Below are 17,906 nucleotides of genomic sequence, written 5' to 3' on the forward strand. Positions count from 1 at the left end.
GAAAGTGAACATGCATTTCTCTGAGTGATTTCACAGGTGGGTTCCTGGAGAGCAGACCCTGAGGGCAAACACTGTGAACTCGGGGAAAGGGTGGAGAAAAGGGGACATGGTGGCAGGCATTTTTCTTTCATTCCCTCAGATCACTCAAAGGACCAGGAAGTGAGGATGGGATTAGGAGCAACAAAGGGGAGAGGTAAAAGATCCACTCTTTAGGTATTTAAGTGGAGGAAAAATAAATTGTCTTTGCTCTTTATTACCTGTGCTCACTGCTGTGGGAACTGTGTAACTCAGGGGATACACGGGTAATTTGTCTCCTTCCACAATAGGTGGGGAGAGCAAAGCAGCAAGATTTTTGGTGTCAGTTCCTGACCCAAGTGACAACCTCAGCTCTCTTCATTCTTCCATCATTTATTATTATTACTGCATTCAGAAGACAAAGATTGTTGCTTCTATTTGGTGCTGGGACACATATTTCATTAGGAAGAGCTGACTAAGGAGACTCACCTGTATTTTGTCTTCTTTTGGCAGTTTCGTTATAAATAACATGAAAGAGAAATGCTTTTTGCTATTGTTCTTTGTAGATTGGCAGGTTATAATTTGTAACAACACTTACATATGGGGAAACTGGGAGATAACATCCTTCCCCCTTTAACCAGCTGACTTCAGATGTTACGAAATAGCAAGTGGTTTCATTTAACAGGATTTGTGATCACAGAGCTCATAGTGCTGCTGCCTCTGCTGTTTTCTTAGCTGGCAGAAAGGAACCTTAGCCAGTACTATGACGAAGATGCATAATCTTTCTTTTTGTTTTTAAGTTTTTCTTGCAAATTAGGTAGACTGATAGCTAGCTATTTATTTTAATTATTATTACTCTTTTTAAAAAGCCATTCAGTTTCTCTGGTTTTGCACATATTGTGTAAAAGGAGAAGGATACTGCATATGGATTTTTCATTATTTTTCTCATTATATTTGGCTCATGTTTTGATGTCAAAACACAGTGTAGGTAAGTGGGAGTATGTGCCTGGAGTTATGGGGAAACTGTATAGTTGCAGTATCAGATGTTGAAGCCTCCTTATGGTCTCACACATCCCATGTGAAATGAACAAAACTCCACATCCCCTGTCTACCCTTCTGCTTCCTGAAATGAACGAGAGAGGGGGTACTGAGTAAGTGTAATAATGACAAATTTCTGGCTCAGTCTGTAACCCAGAGGACCAGTTTTTATTTTTTACTGTTTTGATCTGGTCTTACTCTTAGGCTTGTCCAGTAAGTTAAACTCCAGCTTGCATAGCTTGCAGAGACATGGGAACTTTGAAGGCTGTCCTCTCCACCAGGGCTGGTAGAAGGGAAGGGACAGGCACCCAGAACAAACTTAATAAAGCAGCAAACAGGAATGGAAGTGTAACAATATATTAAAATGAAATCAATGAATCAGCCTGCTAGTGTAGACATCATGCTAAAAGTGAGTGGAAGACGCTGAACCATTAATTTTGACTCTTTCAACACTAGTGATATTTTGGAAGAGTTTATTTTGGCTGCTAGGATCCACAGAAAGAATTCAGTATTTCCAGGTCTTGTTGTGATTTAAAACAGGTTTTTTTAAATTGTTTTGGGTGTTGGCAATGACTCAAAATAATCTCCTTTTTTTTTTTTTTTTTTTTTTTTTTTTTTCCTATTTGTAGGGACTGTGTTCATCCAGGTTCTTAAGTACATTCCTAAATGTAAACACACAGGCAATTTTTTTGAGTGCAAAGGAACTGCTCAAGTGGTTCTTTTTAGACACATGGTTAACATTTTGTGGAATTGATTACACTGAAAATGTATATATAAAAGTTATAACATATATATGTAATCTTTAAAATAAGCATTTTCTCCTCCAGAAAGTACACCCAGATATCCTGAAATTATTATTAAACAGCATAGAACATATTAAAATCCTTATTTGGTAATTGCAAAGTTAAACCATGTATAAAGTAGTGCAGTGTGATTTCCTGAAAATATTGAAAAAATATTAAGCTTTAATATTGCTCCATTATTTTAAATCCTTAGTTAAACAATGGTGGGAGAGAAAAGGAAGAAAATGCTGTATGGTGAAAACATAAAATAAATAAACAGAGAACGAAAATATATAGTATCTCTGTAAAACCATATACTGCATCCAAAACCAACTTCATTCAGGCTGTTCAGTATAAAAGGAATAGATTAAAAACCTACATGATAGTCTTTCTTTGATACGAGCAGCTGTTGGTGAGATAATTTGCTTTCTTGCTTCTAATATGTTCATGAATTTTATTACGAAAATTTGCCTCATCTTGTATCAGAAGAATGACAAAGGAGATAGCATATTGCATGCATGATGCAAGGAGTAGAGTAATACAAAACATCTGGGTGGAGAGGACAACAGTTCAAACTGATGGTCAGCCTATTAAAAAGGCAACCTAGTCTTTGCTTTTCTCATTTCTCACAGAGAAAAAAAGAAAAAGAAAAAAGAAAAAAAAATATTGATAGATTTCTTCATGAAGAAGCATCTTTTTTTGATTTGCTCAAAAAAAGTTTGAGAACCTGAATGATGTTCATGAAAAGCCTTATATATCATATTTATGATGAGGCAGTTTTAGGGGTCCAGAAGTTGATTTGAACCAGAACTGCTCTTTGCATACTGGCAATTGCCCGTCCACTTGCATAGAAGAGATTTGGTTGTTTATTGATAAACTCTTTAAAATACATATATACTTTTCTTAAACCAATATATGAATTAATATTTACTGAATCAATGCACTTGGTATTTGGTCAAACTAACTCCATTAATGCATACATCTTTTTTATCAAATAATTAGCAGATAATGACATATGAACAACAAGTAACTGTATCTTAGGCATACACCTGTGAACTTTTGGGTCTCTCAAACATTTCCAGGAGATTGGGAAGTTATTTAAATGGTTGTAAGTGTACACAATTTCCCAGCAGTGAGGAAATAAAATTACCTTTTTCTTCACAGATAATAAAATATTTATTCATGCCCTCATTTTTGTGTAGCTTTGTTGAATAGTATTAGATAACAATATTCTTTTGAAGGGTAATATTCATCATCCCTTGAAATGCGGTAATTGGACACTGAATGAGTAAACAATGTTGGCTGGAAGGCAAATTTGGTCTGCATTGGGGAAAGTCATCGTGTGCTTTGAAAGGATGATACAGGACTATATGCTGCCTGCTTTCCCACCTTGCCATAAAGAAGAGCTGTAAGACAAGCCTGTGGATTCTGTAGAAGAGTAGCAATTACCAACTACCACTCAGCAAAGCAGTGCTAACCTACTTATTACTCCCTACTTGTGAGGTGAAACCCTGTGGCTTAAACCAGCCTGGTGCACTCAGCAATGAAAAGCAGTGTAAGGCACAGTACTGTTTAAACTTTCGATTATGTGAGCACCGTCTCACACTCAAATAGCGCATGAGCGATGATAAGCAGTCACTTCAGGTTGTAGAAACTCAAGACTCAAAACCCACTGTTGTTAAGGCTGTGCTTTACTTAGTGGGATTTCAAGAACTTTACTTCTTCTTGCTCAACTGAATGCTTTAACCTACAAAACAAACAAACAAACAAACAAATAAATAAATAATATATATATATATATAAGTAGCTGAATCTCCTTTATAAAGCCACATGCATGCACAAGAAAGATCTGACATATGGTAGGGAATGAATCCATTCCTTTTTCTGCTGGCAAAGAAAATTACCACTTTTAAAAGCAGCGACGTCATACCTTTCTGGCCTCACAATTTCCTTTTCACTTCGACTGCTCTTTCAGGAAAGTTCTTTTTCCTCATTTCACTGCTCTGTAAATCCACCTATTCTTCTAGAAATCCTAAGCAGACAGCATCTGGCAAGCCACTTCTGTCTACGTCAGGGTAAATCAAATAGCACTCTTGCAAAGGTGGCACTTTCAAAGTTTGGTGTGTGAAACTGAACAAATATTTGTGTGACCCTAACTTACGCATGCAGAATCCATATCTACAATATCAAAGAACCACGCAATTAGGCATGGTTGTGTGAAAGTAACTGATCTGTGCATACATACTGGGTATGCTTGAGCATAAACTCTCTTACAAATATATGCCTTCAGGTGAGCCTTCCTAAATTTTTTCCTTTGTTTATGCTCTGTTATTTGTTCATACTATTAACTCCTTTACTTTTCCCAGCATTACATAACTTCCAAGTCAGAGACTGCTGCATTATCTGGAACATCTTCATCCCTGTATGCCAGGCAGTAAAAATACAATTTCAGAATGCACTTTTCTGCAATAGCAGAATAGTATTCATACCTTACATTAGGCAGAGTTTCCTGATCTCTTTTACTAACTCACAGCAATAGTAAGGAGCCCTTGGTTTCAGGATTGTCTCATAAAATACTGTATCTGATTTGATTTCTGCATTTTAGAGGAATAAATTTCTTAGCTCAAATAGATATTCAGCAATATCTTCTTTTGAAAGATGCTATACATATAGTTGTGTCTGTCTCTGGTAAGCAGTTAGTTCTCTTACACACAACCAGTTTAATGAATTCTTCATATACTTGGTGTGATTTAAAGTGCCATATTTTGCTTTTAACTGTCATCCATGTAAGGCTTCTCACTCTTGGTCACTTGGCAGTCAACAGCACTTATCGTCGACATTCACATCTTCCACTTGTCCATACCCATTGCCCTTCTGAAGATGACTGATCTGGAAGAACTGGAAGAGGGGAAGATGTTTCCACCTTGGGATTTTCCTGAGTTAATCTTGTTTTCTGAGCACAAACTCACTTTTTTCAGGAGTTTTAAGTCCAATATCAGACTTTGGAGTGGGATGCATTTCTTCCTCCTGTAGGGTGGAAACCTGTATCAGGAGAAGACATTGGATGGGTAGCAGGATTCTTCAAACCATCGCACTTTGCTTCACTGGAAAGACTTTGCTTTCTTTGTGTCTTGTTAGCTATCTAGCATAGCGACACCCTTTCTGCTCCCATCATTCAGAAGATTCAACGCTGCCTTTTCATGTTCAACACTCCCCAAGAAGCACTTTTCTCTGTAGAGGAGGTTCAGATGCATATCTTTGAAGTGTTTTCCAGAGATCAACATCATTACAGTACTAAGTTTATGGTCCTATGGTTTACTGCTCTCACCTTTACCCATAATCTAAATTTCTCTGTGTAATTTAAAAGCAGGGCAGCAGCTTTTGTGGCATTTTAACACAGTATTTTCTGACGGCATGTTTGTTCCTGTTGCTTAAGCATGCTCTCACTCCTGTGAGGGTTTATTTTTATGATTTGTAATTATGTGCTGAAAATAAACAAAAGTGGTATTTTACTCTCTTTATGCATTTTAGTTGTATGGTAAAGAAATCTTTGAAGACAACCCACAGATTTACAGTACCACTCATTCATGACATTGTGAAATAAACTTTTACATTCCTTGATAAGTACTTAGCTATTTCATGGATACTTGTGTAATATTAGGACTTCTAGGGGTAATTACATAAAAAATGACTAAACAGAATACTGCTTCTGTTCTCATTTCATCTGACATTAAGTTAGATGTCCTGCAGCTTTTTAATATGGTCCTATATGTTGTCATTCAAAGCTTGTTATATGCTCAACAGCTGTCTAAAGTTTTTTACCCTTATATTATTTCTCAGTGTAACATTTTGTTAGGAACATGCAAACTGAATTAAGATAATATTTGTGTTCTTACTGAACAGTTCCTTAACATTTTTTTTTCTTCTTTTTTTAAGGTAAGAAAATTGTAACAGAGCCTACAACCATTAAGCAGGTCACAGCTCTGAAAACTGACAGTGAGAAACCATCATCTGCTAAAGTCACTGTTAAACCTCCTGCTTTTGAGACTTCGATTACTGAAGTGTCTGTCACCAAAACAAAGGCCCCTGCTTGGGAGCAAACAACCGCAGAGACTGAAGAAGATACAGAAATGACTACTGATGTGACTGAGGAGAAAAGGGAAATGGAGGTGCTTATGGAGAACATTAAGTTAACCACCCTTCTACCTCAGACTGTCACAGATGGCAAAATAAGCCCTTACGATACACTGGGAAGGACTGAATATGATGTTTCACCTAGGTTAACAGAGAGCACATCTGCAGCTTTGGAACTGGAGCACACTTACTCTGAAGCAGAGTTGCCCGAGGAACAAGGTAGGTCTGAAAGCACTGAGGACGCTTTCTTGACCTCTGTAATTTTTCAGGATAGCACAGCTGTAGCTAAGAGTTCCACTGGTTCGTGGGAAGATATTGAAACAGGAGACACACAAAAACATGGTGCTGATAATCAGACTGAACAAATAGAAGTGGGTCCTGTGATGACAGCTACAGATAGCTTGGTACCGACTTCTCAGAGAGAGTTTCCCAGAACAGGGACTTCAGTTTCACTAACAAAAGCAAATATGTATCTGGGTGCCCACTCAACAAGAGAACCCACAAAAAACTCAATGGAAGCAAAATCTGACAAGAAACTCACAACTGTTGTAATCCCTAAAGCTTTGTTCACTGATCAGTATGATCTTACTACAGAGGGGGAGGGCAGAGAGAGCACGTACACCGTTATGCCTGATAGAGCTTCTGGCACAGCTACTGGTAGCGTCCCAGAGTCAGAGGTACCTGCTGTATCAGAGACACTCATAGATGAGCTTGCAGTAACCACTGGACAATCTTCTACAGCAGATGAGTCAACTCCATTCATTAAATTTAGTTCTTCTGCAACTGCGCTTGATAACAAAGTGTCAGCTGAAGGAAGCGGAGAGGACTTAAAAGACGTGCAGCACACCGTGTCAGCTGGAATGCCTGTATCCTTTTCTGTATCGACTGCCAACCATACAGGATCCGAACTCTCTGCTTTCTCAGGAAGTACCATTTCCCCGCAGAAGTTTGGAGAAGGCGTCACTTCTGTTATTCATTCATCTCAGCAAACAGAAGGATCAGATGTTTTAGAAAAGCAGGAAAAGACAAAGGAGCCAGAAATGAGAACAATAGATAGTAAGGTCCCTTATGTCACTACTGCTGTTCCTGCTTCTGTTACAGCAGAATCTGAAGGACGTTTTGCAAGTGAGAAGTTCGCACATGCTCCTCCAGGTTCTGACACATGGCTGCAGACAGATAAAGATTCGGGTTATATGACAGAAGAGTCTTCTTATACTAAGAGAATTACTGAGTTAGATACAGAAGGTGATGTCTCTGGAACAGAGCCTATGTCATCTCCAGGGCAAATGACGGAATATACAAAGCATCCAGGAGCTCCAGTGTCAGCAGTAACAGATGAAACTGAGACAAGCATGGAAACAAAAAGTGATGAAGAAGCTGTATCGGCTGATTTTGATCAGAGTAAAGGTACTACAGATGTCTTCCACACAAGCGGCTCTTTAGATTTGGAAATGACCACAGTATCTAAAATATCAATGGATGAAAGCAGTGCAACAAGAATGCCTTTTAGCTCCTCAAGTGGTACTGTATTACCAACTGCTGTGCCCACAGTCACGGAGGTGACTGAGCACGAAGGAGGTGAAACATCAGGGTATATTTTGAAAACATCCATTCCTACCCCAGAAGTAGAACAAACAAAGGCTACTGAGAAATCAGTAGCGACACCTGCTGAAGAAGTCTCTACTGTGATGGAGGTCTCAAAACACACAGTGACAGAGGAAGACCAGATGGGTGTCGAGACATCGACTGAGGAGGAATCACTGGCAACACTTCAAGACAGGGAAGGAACAACATCAGTTGGCTTTGGAGGGACACAGGAATCATTTATGTTTACAGATGTAACAGAGGTGGAGACACAGAAAGTACACGATGCTTCCCTAGTTCCAGTTACTGTAGATAGTGAGGTCACTAGAGATATGCAAGTTACTGATCAGACTCCTTTTGATGGTAGCGTTCATACAGAAGCAACAGATACAACTGCAAAGGACAGCAAAGTGTTCGTGAAGGAACTCACCACGAAAGAACAAGATCAAGAACCAGATACTGCCACGGAGTCTACGTTTTCTATGACATCTATCCAAATGCATGAACAAAAGACAATGACAGGATCTGAATCATCCCAAACAACCGTTCAGGAAAAACATGTCGAAACAGGTTCAGCCTATGATGAGACATATATCGCAACAGAAGTATCAGTGACAGCAGTAAAGCTCACAGAATATGGAAGAGTTCTGGGACCTGTTGAAACTAGCACCAGGTCCCTGCATCTCACTGTGACTCCCCAGGCTGAGACTGCTACTGATCAAGAAGAGAAGGTCACTGAAGAGATGCCCGTAACAGCTGGTACACAAGCAAGAACATATGAAAGCAGAGGAACCCCCACCATGGAAGAAGAGAGAGGTATAGGGAGCTGGGGTTCTGTGCTGCCCCCCCATACGATGCCCGCAGGTCGTTCTACTGCAGGAAGCGTTACTGTTCTGAGTTTGGGAGCTTCTCCAGATCAGACTCTGGAAGGTTCAGGAATATCAGAAGAACCAGAAGAAATCAAAACAGTTACATTTTCAGCTAGTGCAACAGAGAAGACAACAATTCTCAGTGATATAACTACATCTCCTATTAGCACTGTAGGCAAAATTCAGCCTACATCAGCATCCCAACCTTTTGTTTCTCAAAAGTCACCACGTATCATTCCTGAGGAAGAGGAGGAGGTAACCAGCAGTGACATTGTAATAATTGAGGAATCTATTTCTCCCAGTAAAGCCACTGCTGAAGATGATCTGACAGGAAAGATGGTAGAACCAGAAATTGATAAGGAATATTTCACATCATCAACTGCTACTGCAGTTGCACGACCTACTGCACCACCCACAGTGAAGGAGGCCACAGAGGCTTTACAACCTCAAGAGGTGTCTCCTTCTACTGCACACCCTGATAGTGGAACTGACATAAGATTGTATGTTATTCAAATCACAGGCAATGATACAGGTAAGATTTTGCCTTTTAGACCTGCAGTCCATCACAATGGACAGTTTGTCATAACACACTGGTGTAACACCCTTAGAATATACTGGAGGTGCTTCCTGGATCACTGAAGCATGCAAAGTTCAAGTTTTATCTAGACAGCAACTTACTAAGTATTGGTAGGTCTATTTTTCTATCCATTAAAAAATGATCAGAAAAGTTTTATATATAAGACAAAAATGATTAGAAAAGTCTTATAGATATGGTTTGGGGTGAAATTAATTTCTATGTAAGAATGATATGAAACTTGCTTTCCTATTGAGATTCATGATGGTTAAGTTCCAGTTTTCTTATTTAATATTGCCACGTCACTGATTTAACTTCAGCTATCTGTGAAACAAGCATTTTAATTTCACAGCTTCCATTCCATGCATTACTAGTCCTAAACGAAGCACTAGATTATTTTAACATTCCATTAGTCTGTAGCAATTAACAATGCCATGTACAGTGTAGTCAGCTAAAAAAGTTTAATGCATTCTGCTGTGTCCAGAGGTGGAATCTCCTTTGATTTGAGGGAAGGGTTTTTACAGGCTTTTGTAGCATATCATAGTATTTTTTCTATCCATTTTACAGAATCTGTGATGCAAATCGATGTAATTTTTACAGTTGCATTCTGTTTTTTAGCTGATGGCATTGTACATGTGTATGCAGCTTCAATTCCATGGGTATTCAGAACAGAAACTCCTGAAGTAGCGATGAACTGTTGAGTTTTATAACGACTATGTCTCCTTAACACAATAGCTGGACTCTATATGATTTTACATTGAAGAAGACTGTAAACTGACCATTATTTAAGATGCCTTGGTAAAACCTTATTTTTTAAAATAAGATGTAGAAGAAATGACAAAAAGGATAAAGCTCAAATATCTAGTAGGTTCAATACTGCATTTTTTTTAAATTATTTTATTTTGGAAAAAAAAAAAACTAATTTTTTTTTATATATAGCTTAACTGTCTGTGATGCTCTTGAATGGTTATATAAGAAACTGTCTTGTCATTGGTTCTTTGCCATAACATCCATATCTCTGAAGAATTTTTCCAACAGAAATCACGATTTATGGAAGTCTTTTGATTGGTTTTATCAGGTTTATGCTTGGTAGAATTATGTCAAAAGTCAAAAGGCAGAAGTAGATCCCTTGAGATGTGCCGTATCATTATTGGATCTTCCATGCGGTGGATTTTGTATCTACATTTACTTTGTGCTTGTTACCCCACTTTATGTTTACAAGATTTAAAACTGCACAAGTCATATCAGTGGTGACTAAACCTTCTGTTTCAGAAAATAATAGTTCTCTTATTTCATTATTTTGGCTGAGGCTGTAGGTGTTGCCATTGTCTTGGAAGTCTCAAATGAGACAAGAGCGGTAAGTCAGAACAGAAAGGTAAATTCTGAAGACAAGAGTTAAGTTGCATATTAAATGCTTTTGTACCTGAGGAATTTTGGTTAATTCAGCTTAATAATTAATAGTTGGGCTGTGCAGCAGTGAACAACCTTTCCTGCATACGTTGTTGAGTTATACTGTGGTGTACTGCATACAGTAGAGTAGATCGCATTAGGCAGCTGTTTGTTCCAGGTGGATGGTAAGAAGTAGGATGGTTTGGGAGTGTGTGGAATCTCATCGTTTTCTTCAGAGAGTGCATAAGGTGTATGGTTCAGGATTTCTCTATGTATACGTCAAGGGCAGACTTGTTTTATACTTTCCTTGGAATGGTGTGGGTACTGTGATTCAGTAAATTAAGAGTTAGCCAAATTTCTGATTTCTGGACTATCTAAAGGACAGCCGATCAATGCACAGCCACTCTCAGCGGCTATGTTTGGTCTCACTTGGGTTATCTAGTCCTTAGGACAGACTTTCTTCAGGGTTTATGTTCTGCGTCTTCATAAATGTTCTTGAACTGTGCATCCATTTTTTTCCACGTATATATGTGCATATGTGTAGGGGTGGTTACATTCCAAACTAAAGGTATACAGCCCTAAAACTCTGCCTGTAGGATTGATTTAGTCTATCAGGATAGAAGAAAAAAAAATAAATTCCTGAAATATTATGAAATACCCTATATGGCAGTATCTGTGTTCTCTTTAAGCATAAAAGGATTTACCGTGTACCAAGTGCACGGTCAAAAATGAGCTTTCTTTATTTTTCTGTTTCCAAAATCTAACAATGGAAATCCCTCCAGTTAGCTATCCACAGAGAAAAGCTGCCCTATACCTACTTACTACAAGTTAGGCCAGAGCTGCCAAAGATTTATTCTGTCTGAGAATTTGGATTAGCGTTTTCTTTTCTTTCCTCCAGAAATGAGAGTCTGTGTCTGAAAAAGCCTGTCCAGCCCAGTTTCATTTCATTGTTTTGCAGTCCATAAACTTTTCTTTGTGCTGAAGAAAATGTATATAGGAGATACTGAAGATGAATGAATTTCACAAATATTACTAACACATGCCCTTCACTAGAATGTAGTTTAACTTCTTATCCTATCATTCTTTGTTTGAAAACTGATCTAGAGTCATACATGAACTACATAAATTGTACCTCTGACTGTTTGTTCTCAGCTAAATGGCAGCAAGAAATAGTTTTCATCATTACATCTCCCTGATAAAACAAGAGTTTTTCCACCTTTGCTTTGGCATACATTCCAGACAATGTAGCTTAACATTCTTAAATAAAATAATCAGTGAAGGATATCAGCAAAGGCCTTCATGATTTTAAAGTCAAGCTCCAGAAGTACATCCTAAGAAATGACAATTTGCTTACCAATCCTTTCAGATAGCAGCTGTTGTAAACTGGAATAATTTTGAGATGTTTGCTGTATAAGGGCCACTGTATATAAATTAATATAATATTTTTCTTCTTGATTGTTGGAAATATTTATGAGATTAATTTAAAAAAAATCTTTCTTCACCTCCTTGCTATTCATCTTTCGCTAGAAACAACTTAACAGTGAAGTGGGGCTTCACTTAATGATGGTATTTGAGTTCTTCGTGGATCTTCAGTGTGCTGAGGGGTCCCACAAGGCTCCCTGATGGGGTGTGGAGGGGCATGGGTGGTCCAGGGTTCCCAGTGAGCAGGATGGTGGCAGACCCTTTGCAACAGGCAGGCATCCTATGCGTCCCCATGTCCACGTTGCCAGAGAGGGAGAAGAAATGGGGAGGATTCCCCACGCCTTTCTTCTCGGTCTCAAACCCTTGCTAAGCTGGCACCACCTTTGCTGAGGTGCTTTGAAGTCCTTGGTTGGAATGTGCTGGAGATGCATGGAATGTGTTATGGATGTATGGAATGTGGGGGATATTTTTCTTTATTATTATTGTGGACTCAAGCTGCACTTGAAAGACCTTGTATGTTGACTGGGTTGAAGTCAATTAAAGCTACTGGCAAGGATCTCAGGCTGCCTTATACCCTCCCAGATTAATGTGAAGTAGTACCATATATAGCTTAAATATTTCTTATTTAAAAATACAGTAGGCCCTTAAATTTATTAGATCAGACATCCAGGGACAGTTTCTTCTATAGGACTTCTTTTCTCATGCCATCCAAGAGCTAAATAGGTATACTTCTAGCTTTTAAAATGCATGCGTGCAATCAATTAAACATTTCATAAAGGAATTTCAGTTACTTTGGAATAATAAAATATACCTGTGGAAACAGAAGTGATTTGGGGGCCTGGCAGAAGGTCATCCTCATTAGCTTAAACTAAATGTGCACAAATGCTGATATGAAAGAACACATCACTGGATGGATTAAACTGCTTGTTTGTATAAGAATATAGTGGTTTTCAGTGAGAAAATGTCTTGTACAAACAATCCGTGCACTTCCACGTGAGCAAGTGTGAGGCAGCTGCACAGACTAATGAGGAATATAAATATAAAACATGGTATTTCTTATGGCCCATGGCACATGGCAGATCTGTGACAGGTGTTCCAATAAAGGAGGAAAATAGATTTGTGCACTGGGAAACATCCTTTTGTTTTTGTTGTTGTTGTTGCTGTTGTTACAAAGAGGACCACACAGATGTTCCATGATGGAGTGAGCGTGGGACTTCATTCACTTGTGTGAAACAGCAGGCTATTCCCTCTGGATGGTGACCATGTTGCCAAAGGGGTAAAGAAAAATAGACCTCACTCTGATGTCTGACCACACTAGAATTTCTTTGTTGCATAGGATAGGACAGGAGACATCCAGTCTTTCGAAGCAAAGATGGAAAACTTGCCATTTTGTGCCCGTTTATCTCCTAACAGTTCTCCTACCTATTGTAGTGGTGAGCTCTGATGCTGTTGCTGGAAGGTAATGGATCAACAGCTGAAAAAAAAAAAAAGAAAAAGGAAAAAGAAAAAAAAAATTGAAGGAACTTTTCAGCTCATAAAAGCTTTATGAGCTGAAAAATGCTTGTGGGGGTGTTGTTTAACAGTGGTTGAGGGGATACTGGAAAAATAACTCCTGTCTGTATCAGAAGTAATTTGCACACCTGCATTTTTTGGAGACATTTAAAAGTCTTTTCTTAGTGAATGTATTTCAAAGTGCTTATTGGACCCTGGGACTCACACCAGCTCTGTCTGGTTTCTTGTCCCCTCCAGCTTTGAGCGGAATGAAATTGCAGGAACTTGTGCTTTGTAGATGTGGAATTTTATGGAAAGAGGTTACAAACCTTTGTGTTTCAACATGTAATTCTCTGACATGCATACTTCTGTCTTAGAAATGCAAGAGGGTTTGTGAAATTTGAATGAAAATGAGTACTGCAGAATGCAGGATGTTAATGAGTCATAGTCATAAAGCTGAACAAAAGAGGCAGAATAGGGTCTTTTCAGGTCTGTTTTAGGCCTCGTCTTAAAATTCATTTAATCCTGTTGTCTTCTCAGCTCCTTCTGGGAGTCTCTCCCAGACCGTCATGGCTCTCCTAAAGTCTGATTCTAATATCTCGCCTGAATTGTTTCTTGGCCAGTTCATACCCGTGTTTATTCTTGCCAGTATTGTCTTCAGACTGAATAGGTCTTTTTTCTTCTTGACACTTATCCCTTGATACTTTTATTTCTCTGTTCAGTCATAGAGAATAACCATGTCCCCATTCAGCCTTCATTTTGCTCAATTCTGTGGGGGAATGTGTGCCCAGGAGGGAGGAAATGCTCTGGGAGCTTGCTGGCTCTGGGTGCTGGGATGCTGCTAGGTGGTGGTGTGGAGGGCAGGGGTGGCACACACCTCCAGCACCTTCTCCATGTGGCCCATCACGAGTGCTTGTAGCTCTCTGCACCTCTACCCACATTGTTCCCTTCTAGGTTCTTTTGTTTATGCCCACTGGCAAATACCTGTCTGGACACTGCTCTTTGTAGCATAGGCACACGTGCTATGTGCAACTCTTGGTCTACTTTTCAGAATATGTCTGAAATGTCAATGTATTAATTATTGTGTTAGAGAGGTCTGCTGAGGGAGTAGAAACTCATTTGTGTGCTGAAATCACACGTGTCCTACCTCAAATGATAAGTATATGCTACTGAAACTTATTATTTATACTTAGGACCTATTTAAAATCAAAGTTTATTGTAAAGAAGAGATCTTTATCTTGCATACAGTTCATTCTCCTGCTTTATTCTCATCCTTTAGGCCAGACTGGATGGGGCCTTGGCCAACCAGATCTAGTGGGTGGCATCCCCACCCATGACAGAGGGGTTGGAACTAGATGATCTTTAATGTCCCTTCCAAGCCAAGCTATTCTGTGATTTATGCAGTGTCTGCTAACATGCCCAAATGGATATGTCTGGATAGCACATCCTTGCCTGCACAAGTTGTTTGCTTTTCTTAGCAACTGTTTAATTCTTGATATCAGTCATGCATTTAAGAGAAAAGAGAGATCCAAATGTACCTGAACATCATGGTGACCAAAATGCCATTTAATTTGCAAGTACATCCTGACTTGTGTACTTTTTGAGGTTATATTCTGTGGCTGCAGTTCTATTGGCATTGTGCTACTAGACTGCGCTAACCTCATTTCTGATGGGATGTTGGAGCAATAGTAAGGTGTCTCTGCTTGGGCTGATCCAAATTCCCATCTTATTAAATGAAAAACCTCCTATTTGTTTAGCAGAAGCTGAGCTTGTCTACTTACTGACTGTAACTTTCCAGCTGACATTAATACTATGGCAGCTGATGGTCCTCACCAGCCCTGGAGAAAGACCACATTCTCTGCTGCTGCTGTAGTCAATGGATATGGTTTTATTTCAATGTTTGAATTATTAGTGCGGTCCTTCCTCGTAGTGTTTTGTTTCAAGCACTGGGCTTATGTGTTCAGCTAAGAAAGAAAAATAGTGGTTTGGGAACACATTTCCAAATGAAACAGGTTTGTCAGTGTGTGATAGCTGCTCAAGTAATTTTCAAACCCTTGATGACTGAATTCTCCATATTATTTGTAAAATGTGGCATAGACAGCCAATTTTTCATTTTGTTTTGAGTAGTTAAGTGTTAAATACCAGCTAATATGGCCAGATTCTGATATCATCTTCCCCAGTGTAATTACACCACAGTAATTCCAATGAGGTGATTTAGAGCAGAATTGTTTTGGGGGTGGTTGGTATCTGAATGTCTTTGTAACATTAACAGCTTCTGTTGCATTCTATAATTAGGTTATTTTTTTCTTCAAAGCAGATTTGTGTCATAGGGACTTTAATGAACATATTTAACCCTACCGATAGACCTGTTGCTTAATTAAGCCAGCTAGAATTTTTCTGTATCAGAATATTCACATTGCTTTGGTGTTATGAAGGGCTTTTTACAAAAAGTAGAACACTGTCACATGTAAATCATGCTTAAAATGCAACAGCAAGGATGTCCAGCATGAAAGAAAATGCTAATAAACGAATAACTGTAACAATGTCAAACTTTTTTGTACACTTTTTTTTTTTTTTTTAAAGGGAAAAGGAAAATACCAACCCCATCTCCAACAGAGCTAAAACTTGATACTCAGAAAGTTTCACAAGAAACTGAGACAGTGGATTAATAAGTAGTCTTTAGGACACTATTGCTGGCTCTTCCTGAAGACTTATTATAGAACAATAATTTCTTTTTTCACATTCCTTTATAGACTTCCATAGATACAAGAAACAGTGCCCTCACATTAAATACTGTTCAGAGGATGCCTATACATTCCCTGCTGTTTTTGCATTGTTTCCAAGGAAACGTCTCAGTTCTAGACATAGGGATTACACATTTCTAGCTTTCTTATAGCTTTTTGTTTATTCATGAGACAAATGAAGGAATTTTATTCATAGGTACAATGTAGTTTTTCATACATCTGTTGTAAAGGAAGAAGAATCCTTTTAGAAGTTTTGTTTACATGGAGAAAGACTTAAGAAATCCTTTGGCAAAAAAAGATGAACTATCATTTACATTGAAACTACATTTAGAATATGAATTAATTTTTTTAGGAAGGTGGTTTTCTGTACCAAAGTCTTCTGAATTTATCCAGATTGTAAGAAATCTTACTATTTATGATGGGATATCAACTTTTTGCCATTTTCAGACAATATTAGCTATACTGTTTTGCTTTACATGAAATGATTAATTGGATACAGTGAAACTCTGGTTGACTACAGGATATGATCCTGGAAGTGTATATAAAGATATTTTTATAAGTGACTCAAAGACTAAAGCTCTTAGTAGGAAGCCATCCCTTTAAGATGGATCACTTAATATTTAGTCTGATAATAACACTTTAAAAATATTTGGTTGGCTATTCTTTCTTTTTTAGTGTGTATTTTTCAGTGGTCTTTTTTTTGCAGTTTTTTGCACGTTTTAGATCCAGTGATTAAATTCATTCTTGCTGATCCAGCTAGCCTTTTTCCATCTCCCTCTTTTTGACAGTGTTTAGATGATAAATTTGATCAATAATATACATAATACCCGCTGGTTTCTTTCAAGATATTTGTGAATTATTTCCTGGCACAAGTCAGGATATGTTCGGAGTGTCTGTACCTATTTTCTATAGCCTTTGGGAACATGGAGCTGAAGTTATCTATATTGTTCTGTGGAATTCACATTTATTAAAAAAAAAAAAAATTGCTCAGTGAGTTGTCTTAGTATTTGCTTGACCAATCCATTGTTACTATGCTTGCTTAAAGAAGAACTCATTATCAAAACTCATATAGAAGTTTGTGTTTATGAAGACAATAAATGAAGAAATGCAGTTGGAAGTTTGGTCCCGTCCAGGAGTAATTTTGTCTTCCAGAAGTCCGTGCCTGCTTTGCTATTGCCTCTGCTGTACTCGGTTACCATTGTTTTTTGTTTGTTTGTTTGTTTGTTTTTTTGTTTCTCAGTAAATTTTTTCACCACAGTCTTGAGTTTTTCACGTAGTCCAGTGAGAGTTCCATAGTTTCAGTGGGAGTTTTTTGGCATATGGAGAAGAAATTCCACATACTTAATACACTTTCGTGCCGCAATAAAAGCATAGAATATACCTGTACATACACAGAATACCTATATGCACAGGGTAGCATCCTTTTTAGTCAGATTTTATTGTGGGATTTATCTAAAGTATTTTTTTTTCCTCTCATAGAAGTGGTGGATGAAGTGATTCTTGTGTTGATCATGCATTTGCTACTCAGGCTTGTAGTGGATTGCCAGCGACACGTTTAGCAACATATTAAATGTTATAAGCAAAATTCTCAAGTCCTCTGTAAACTCTGCGTAGACGTGATCCAGCTGAGAGATTAGGATAAAGTCCAGAGGATATATCTCTGGTGAAAACAGACAGCGGTCAGGGAGTTGTAATGGAGAGTGAACCTGGTGGAAACCCTCAGTGGCCATGGTGAACTAGTTCTGAGTCAGTAGACATAAAACTGTGTTAGGATAGCACAGAGTTTGTTAGTTATTGATTAGCAGGGTTATAGTTAATAGTCTGCCCCCACGGCCTTTTTTAGAGCTGCACCAAGCTTATCAGA

The 17,906-nt window shown here is 38.3% G+C and overlaps 1 protein-coding gene across 4 annotated transcripts in view; it reads left to right on the plus strand.

Moving 5' to 3' along the window:
- VCAN (versican) overlaps positions 1-17,906 on the plus strand; it is a 113,040-nt gene that overhangs the window by 47,708 nt on the left and 47,426 nt on the right. For all 4 annotated transcript variants that reach the window (XM_040542050.1, XM_040542045.1, XM_040542049.1 and 1 more), the window contains one exon: positions 5,772-8,954. In XM_040542050.1, coding sequence (XP_040397984.1) covers positions 5,772-8,954 — 3,183 coding nt within the window. The remainder of the gene's footprint in view (positions 1-5,771; positions 8,955-17,906) is intronic.

This window comes from Cygnus olor, chromosome Z (assembly GCF_009769625.2).
Source record: "Cygnus olor isolate bCygOlo1 chromosome Z, bCygOlo1.pri.v2, whole genome shotgun sequence".
NCBI lineage: Eukaryota > Metazoa > Chordata > Aves > Anseriformes > Anatidae > Cygnus > Cygnus olor.